General features: G+C 45.2%; 2 protein-coding genes across 2 annotated transcripts; both read right to left on the bottom strand.

Annotated features, from left to right (window-relative positions):
• Nucleotides 1-207: 207 nt before the first annotated feature.
• On the bottom strand, nucleotides 208-2,455 carry enam (enamelin). The gene is made up of 7 exons (XM_076145689.1): nucleotides 2,414-2,455; nucleotides 2,273-2,336; nucleotides 2,127-2,150; nucleotides 1,939-2,001; nucleotides 1,775-1,816; nucleotides 1,570-1,653; nucleotides 208-894 (listed from the first exon to the last, which is right to left on the bottom strand). Exons 2-7 carry the CDS (start codon nucleotides 2,327-2,329, stop codon nucleotides 373-375), a joined length of 792 nt encoding a protein of 263 aa, XP_076001804.1. The 5' UTR covers nucleotides 2,330-2,336; nucleotides 2,414-2,455; the 3' UTR covers nucleotides 208-372.
• Nucleotides 2,456-4,306: 1,851 nt separating this feature from the next.
• Nucleotides 4,307-6,342, bottom strand: scpp5 (secretory calcium-binding phosphoprotein 5). Its single transcript, XM_076145628.1, has 11 exons — nucleotides 6,275-6,342; nucleotides 6,110-6,183; nucleotides 5,955-6,008; nucleotides 5,785-5,856; nucleotides 5,600-5,653; nucleotides 5,433-5,486; nucleotides 5,264-5,293; nucleotides 5,131-5,169; nucleotides 4,988-5,038; nucleotides 4,802-4,885; nucleotides 4,307-4,699 (listed from the first exon to the last, which is right to left on the bottom strand). Exons 2-11 carry the CDS (start codon nucleotides 6,161-6,163, stop codon nucleotides 4,682-4,684), a joined length of 510 nt encoding a protein of 169 aa, XP_076001743.1. The 5' UTR covers nucleotides 6,164-6,183; nucleotides 6,275-6,342; the 3' UTR covers nucleotides 4,307-4,681.

The raw sequence follows: 6,342 nt of genomic DNA on the forward strand, positions 1-6,342 counted from the left end.
GTTTCATCTCGGGAGGAACAACAGCAGAATTTTAATGTTTTTCCTCTTTTTGGGTGTTCTTTCATTCATCCCTACTCTTTGTAGTGTTGTGTAGTGTGTGTGTTCTGTCTTCATCATGAAAAATAAATGAAGAAAGTGAAAGCACAAGGTTGTGAAAACATATTTTAATTAAATCTAAAATAAAGAATAGATAGAAAACTTTGAACTATGTGTTTCAGACAGACCGATCAAGCTCGGCTTCTCAGACAACACATACATGTTTTAATATCTTAGTGAGCAAAACATCCGCTCACAACACCTTTTGAATTCTTTCGCAATGCAAACACTGATGCTGCTGCAAAACTGTGACCAAAACTGTGATCAGCTGGTAAACTACAGAGAGACAGCAACATCCACGGCAGCTTCAGCAGCAGCAGGGACATCAGCTGCAGGAGCCACATCCACGGGGGCCACATCCACGGGGGCCACATCAACGGGGGCCACATCAACAGGGGCCACATCAACAGGGGCCACATCAACAGGGGCCACATCAACGGGGGCCACATCAACGGGGGCCACATCAACCGGGGCCACATCCACGGGGGCCACATCTACAGAGACCACATCCACAGGGGCCACATCCACAGGGGCCACATCCACAGGGGCCACATCCACAGGGGCCACATCCACAGGGGCCACATCCACAGCAGCAGCATCAACTGCGACATCTACAGGAGCCTCAACAACTGCTGGCTCTGCAGCTGGATCTACTGCCGCCACTTCCTCCACAGCTGGTTCGGCCTCAGCTGCTTCCTCGGGTGCCTCTGCCTCTTCTGCCTCCTCGGCCTCCTCAGCCTCGTCGCTGTTTAGGGGGGCGGCAGCAGGGGCGGCTGCATTGGGGGCTGCGGCGCCATCCTGGTAAAGGTGCACAATGGTGCTTTACTTTTCTGTACTTCAGTATATTTGTATTTATAGTTGCAGAAATTCCCAATGCAAAAATATTCCATTATAATTAGGAGTCCAGCATTTGAAAAGCAACTGGCGGCTCATTGTGAAGAAGCTGGTGACATCTGTTGAATTATGCAAATGTTACCTGAAGGTGAATGAGCCAATGATGAAATTCCTCTAAAGGGGAGAAACTAAGTTTTTCATTTAACTGAATGATGACATGTTGAATCCTCCCATTAAACAATGAAACCCTGGAGTTAATTTAATAAAAATCCACAAAACTGGAAATGCAAAGTCTTTTATCCAAAAAGGAAGATTTAAGGTGGATTAACTTCACACAGAAAACTTTGAACATCCAGCTTTGCAGATTTTCACAGTGAACACGTCCTTGCTCGTCCAGACTGGAGGAGCTTCACTGATGTCTCTAATAACCAGGCGGAGGTTACACAGGTTGAAGTTTTACGCCTTCACTGTAAAATAAATGTAGTCAACTTCCCTAATAGAAGGTCATGCAAAATTACAGTACACCAGTTAAATCCCTCTCAATTGTAAATTGCACTGAAGTAGGTAGCAAATGTTTTTTAAATGTAACCTCTGAAATAGGAAAGTCCAAAGTGTAAACAAAGACAGACATGTCCTCACCTCTGTCTCCTCCTCTGATGTCTCCTCCTCAGGGACTGGAGGTGGAGGAGGGGCGTTCACGGGCTGATCTGCTGCCACATCCACCTGCGGGAATAAATATGTTTCACTTAAACGGGACACGACTCATGAACACACAGATCCAATGTGTGTTACTGCGACACAAGCTATTTAAATGGCGTCAATATACTAATGAAATACAACCTACCACAGCAGCTGCAGCGGGGAGGAAGGGGTTACTGACTGCTCCCTGGAATGATTACAGATGCAAAAGTGAAGTTTATTCCTTCATTTATTGAAAATTGCTCATTAAGGTGATTACAATCAGGCACTGAGCGTCATTATTGATGCGCGAGTAGTTCACTGACTCACCTGCTGCTGGTACTGTCTGTACATCTCCATCCATCTCAGCGCAGCATTGGCGTGTGCTGCAACCTGCTGAGGGAATACCAGACATAAGACTTCAGACGTATAATTAAGACAATTATCAACTTTCTCTGTGTGTCTATGTGTGTGTGTGTGTGTGTGTGTGTGTGTGTGTGTGTGTGCGGGTGTCCTACCTCGGTGCTTTCACTCTGCGGGGCCTGTGGATCCAGAGAGAGAGAGGAGTGAGTGAGAATGAAGGCAGCATTTCCCCCCAGAGAATAATAAATATTTGCAAAGGCAGCCATCTCCAGAGTTCAAGAGCAATATGTGCAGCACTCACAGGGGCGGCTTTGGCAGCGGCCAGCAGGCACACGAGAAACACCACCACGGCCTTCATCCTGGTCCTGCCGCAGAGGAAAAGAGCATTAGAACCATTTAGCCAACCTTTGTTTAAGTGAACGCTTCAATAACAAAGACTCACCTGTCTTCTGGTATCGAGAGCAGCTGAGGTGGAGTCCTTCTTTTAGGCGACGGAGGAAATGCTTCATCGCTGACATGGAGGACATTTATACTCTGGAGCGAGCAGAAGCGACCAATCACGTTCTCACATCCAAAACCTCTTGATGTATGAAGAAATGTCCTGAAAAACTGGAGGAAAAAAAAAAGAGGCATGTGGGGTTAATGCCCCTCTTATGTTTAATTACATGCCTTAGAAAGTATGCTCAGCACACACTGCCCTCTTTATTGCATGAAAACCAAGAGGCGTGTGTGTGTGTGTGTGTGTGGTGTGTGTGAGGTGTGTGTTTGTGTGTGTGAAGCTGACATAGGCATGTGCCTGGAGGTGCCTGGAGGAGCAAAAGGTTTAGACTGGAAAATGTTCATGTCAGACAGGTAAATGTAACACACACTCATGTTGGTAGTGTGTGAGACGTCCTTATCAGATGTATTGATGCTGCTGTGCTTTTCCTCTACGACACACACACACACACGTGCCTACACACATTTTCAAAAGGTGTTGTGTATGTTTTTGCTGTCTGGGTTTAGTTGATCACCTGCTTCCAAATCAGATAATAAATGAGACACAGTTTAATCGCAGACATTCCTCAGCATGAACACACAAGCATCAATGCTGAAATGATTAACTAATCAATTTCAGAAAAAAGAACAAGAACAACACATTTCTTTACAACTTCACTTCAAGCTGAGAGTTGAGATCGATCGCTGCCTAACACACAATCTAACATCCCAAAGGTTGGATGGTGTGTGAGGCCGCGATGGATTCAGTGTCTCCCAGGGCGAGGACCCAAACCCATCAGGACCATGTTGCTGGGTCCACTTGTCTCCAACCCTTGCTTTGTATCCTATAATGGTCTTTTCCAGGAGGTCAGAGGTCAAATAAATAATCAAAGCTGATGTCTTTTCTCTGCCGTGGTGATGAGCAGAGAGACAGCCGTAAACAATCGTAGACGATGGCGCCGCTGTGTTAATCGGCGTGTCAGCGTGCTGGCGTTCTGGTCGTGTTGTTGCAGGTCTTTGGTCCTCAGGGGGGGGAGAAGATGGAGATCAGGATTAAAGCAGCAGCAGCAGCTTTCTGCTCTGCGGCATCAAACGTTTGGCTTAGACTGACGTGTCGCCTCGGGGGGAATTTACTAAACCTGTCTGCTGAATGTGTGTGAGTGTGTTGTAAATATCACACACGGTGCACCGCTGCTGCCGCAGAGTGTGTGTTGGGTGAATATATCCACTCATTACATGTGACATACAATACAATACAATGTTTTATTTAATCGTATTTGTATGTGTGTGTGTGTGTGTGTGTGTGTGTGTGTGTGTGTGTGTGTGTTAGATTGTTTGACACTAATAAGGATGTTGATGTCTTACATAATTGCTCTACTGCAGCAATTTAATGCAAAAAATCACATAATTTACTTTGTTTTGATTGCCTAAATGTCTTCTCAGGTTGTTTTGATGACCTCATCGCTGCAGCTCAATCAGCACTATTTCGTATTGTGTTGTTTATCATAGCAATGATGTTCTGAAATCTTAGCAACACAACGGTGAAGTCATTAAGACTTAAAATAAAAGTGGATGTGCTGAGCGGATCAAGGGATCAACCGACTCCAGCAAGTCTCTGCAGGTCTCTGCGTCTGTGCTGAGGTGGGAGATGATTGAAGACGGTCGCGCGCGCGCGTGTGTGTGTGTGTGTGTGTGTGTGTGTGTGTGTGTTTGTGTGTATGTGTGTGTGTGTGCGTGTGTCTACAGAACGGCTCGGAAACAATTTAGCAGTCATTTTCAGTTTCTACATGATTGTGAAAGTGGAAAATTCTGATGTTTCATCCAATTAAACACAAGTTACAACTTCAAATTTGCTTGAATGAACAGTTTTTATTGTCAAAAGAAAAGGGACATTACAGAAAGATATGCAGAATGCGTCTTTATATGCTTGAGCAAAGTAAAGTGCTGCATTTTCTTTTGCACTATGATTAAAAACAGTCTCTCTAGTATCGCAGAAAACAGTTTAATGGAGTCCACAGGTCTACAGTGGCTTCATGTTAGAGACTACAGAGTGAAGCTGGTGGTTCTCTTTCAGCACAGGCAGTTACTTCATGTGACATTTTTTAAGTTTTTCTTTAGTAAGCTTTAGTAAATACATCCATGTATTGCAAAAATACTTTAAGATGATGATCAGTCTTCATTTAAGGTCCTCCGGTGCACAGAGTTGCGACTCATTCCTGGCCTCCTGCTCTCCTCATGCCTGTGCTGGCATCTGCAAAGACACATGGAGGACAGTTGACATCAGGTTAAAGCTAATATGTTGATGCCGGATCATATTAAGCATTAACTTCTTTTTCTTGATACCAACAAGTACCTGGCTTGTTTGGATGGGTTGGTCCTGGAGAACAGGCTGCATCGGATCCTGGGAAGGAAGAGGGTTGGTCTCAAAAGCGGGGAACTGAGAAGGAGAACAAAGAGAGAAATGATTGGATTCAGTCGTTAAAACAGGCTTCACATTACAGGTGTTGTTTCTCAGGTGAGGTGTTGTGTTTCCTCTCACGTTGGGGCTTTGCTGAGGCACCGTCTGAGGAGGGTAGTCGAACGGGAATATCTGCCAAAAAACAACACGGAAAGTCTCAAATCTAATACGCTCACATACAAGAAACTGGAATATTCCACATCATAAAAATGAACACGTCTCACATTTGGGAGCTGTGGGATGTGCGGCATGTTTGGGATCATCTGAAACAAAAAATGCACACCGTTACATTCACATTCACATGTCAGCATTACATTGAAACATATTTCTGCACCTGAGACCGTAATGTGTTTATACCCTCTGCTGGGAGAAGTCAAAGGGGTAGATCTGGAAGGAAGTAGAAGATATGAACAAAAAAACGTTTCATCGAGTTCCCATCAAACGTGCTGCTCAGAGCCATAATTAAAGAGGAAGAGCACCCGTCAGGCTCCAACTGTGATCTTGACGGATAAAGAGCAACACTTACCACTTCAACGCTCTGTCTACCTGGTGGCTGAGGGATGGAATACTTGATGAAACCCTGCGAGGGTTGCAGAGAGATGAAGGGAGAGAAAAATGAATGACAGCCACTGAACTTTTTGGTATCTGTTTTTTTTCTCCTAAAGTGTGTGTGTGTTTAGTCTGTGTGTGTACCTGTGAAGGGTTGCCCCCGGCAATAGCGCCGCCGGGAAATGTGCCGGGATAAATCTGTAGAGAGAAACACAAACATTGGTGAGTTTGTGTGTAACATAAACACACACACACACACACACAGCTCAGTCAGATGAAAGGTTAATTATAGTGAGACATGATATGGGGTGGGACGGAGTGTGACGTACTATTTCCATGCTGATGGGGGCGGGGTAGCCGGTCTGTGGCAGAGGCTGACCTGCTGCGTAAGCGTTTCTCACCTGGACGGGTGTGAGAGATTAGACTCGAGAACAAGACGCCCATTTCATCATACATACATAAATAAATACAGATTGTATAGCCTGGTATGTGTGATTACCTGCTGGACTTGTTGTCTGGAAGCTCCGTAATGAGGCAGGTAATTAAAGAAGGACTGCAAACGAAGGGTAAAGAGTAAACAGGAAAAGTGAGAACAAATTCAACTTGGGAGAAACAAAAATGTCTGAGTAAACTTTCTCTCTTCTCCAAACTCACGGGTGCAGCAGAGGCGGCGCTGGCCAGACACAGACACAGGAAGGCTAGCTTCATTTTGACAGAATGTGGGAGTCCTGCAGGCACAAACACCGTCTGTCTCAGCACAGAGCACTCCCAAGGAATTCTCTGTGCAAACTTTGTATGCTCAAGTTCTCTGTAACTTACCTTTGAGTGAGGAATACACCAGTTGAGCGATGAAGGAGGAGGTGAAAGATGAGGTCTCGGTCTGTCCT

This window comes from Genypterus blacodes, unplaced genomic scaffold (assembly GCF_046128005.1).
Source record: "Genypterus blacodes isolate CSIRO-AG114 ecotype Tasmania unplaced genomic scaffold, CSIRO-AGI_Gbla_v1 ptg000030l_1, whole genome shotgun sequence".
Lineage (NCBI taxonomy): Eukaryota > Metazoa > Chordata > Actinopteri > Ophidiiformes > Ophidiidae > Genypterus > Genypterus blacodes.

Bases quoted from the DNA above. Each gene is read 5' to 3' on its own strand.
- enam (XM_076145689.1), bottom strand. From the start codon at position 2,329: ATGAAGGCCGTGGTGGTGTTTCTCGTGTGCCTGCTGGCCGCTGCCAAA. The intron at 2,151-2,272 runs GTGAGTGCTGCA...CTGGATCCACAG, and splicing joins CCGCTGCCAAAGCCGCCCCT to GCCCCGCAGAGTGAAAGCAC. The intron at 895-1,569 runs GTGAGGACATGT...CACCTTTACCAG, and splicing joins CATCAGAGGAGGAGACAGAG to GATGGCGCCGCAGCCCCCAA.
- scpp5 (XM_076145628.1), bottom strand. From the start codon at position 6,163: ATGAAGCTAGCCTTCCTGTGTCTGTGTCTGGCCAGCGCCGCCTCTGCT. The intron at 5,857-5,954 runs GTAATCACACAT...ACACCCGTCCAG, and splicing joins CCAGACAACAAGTCCAGCAG to GTGAGAAACGCTTACGCAGC. The intron at 4,886-4,987 runs GTGAGAGGAAAC...TCTCCTTCTCAG, and splicing joins TGCCTCAGCAAAGCCCCAAC to TTCCCCGCTTTTGAGACCAA.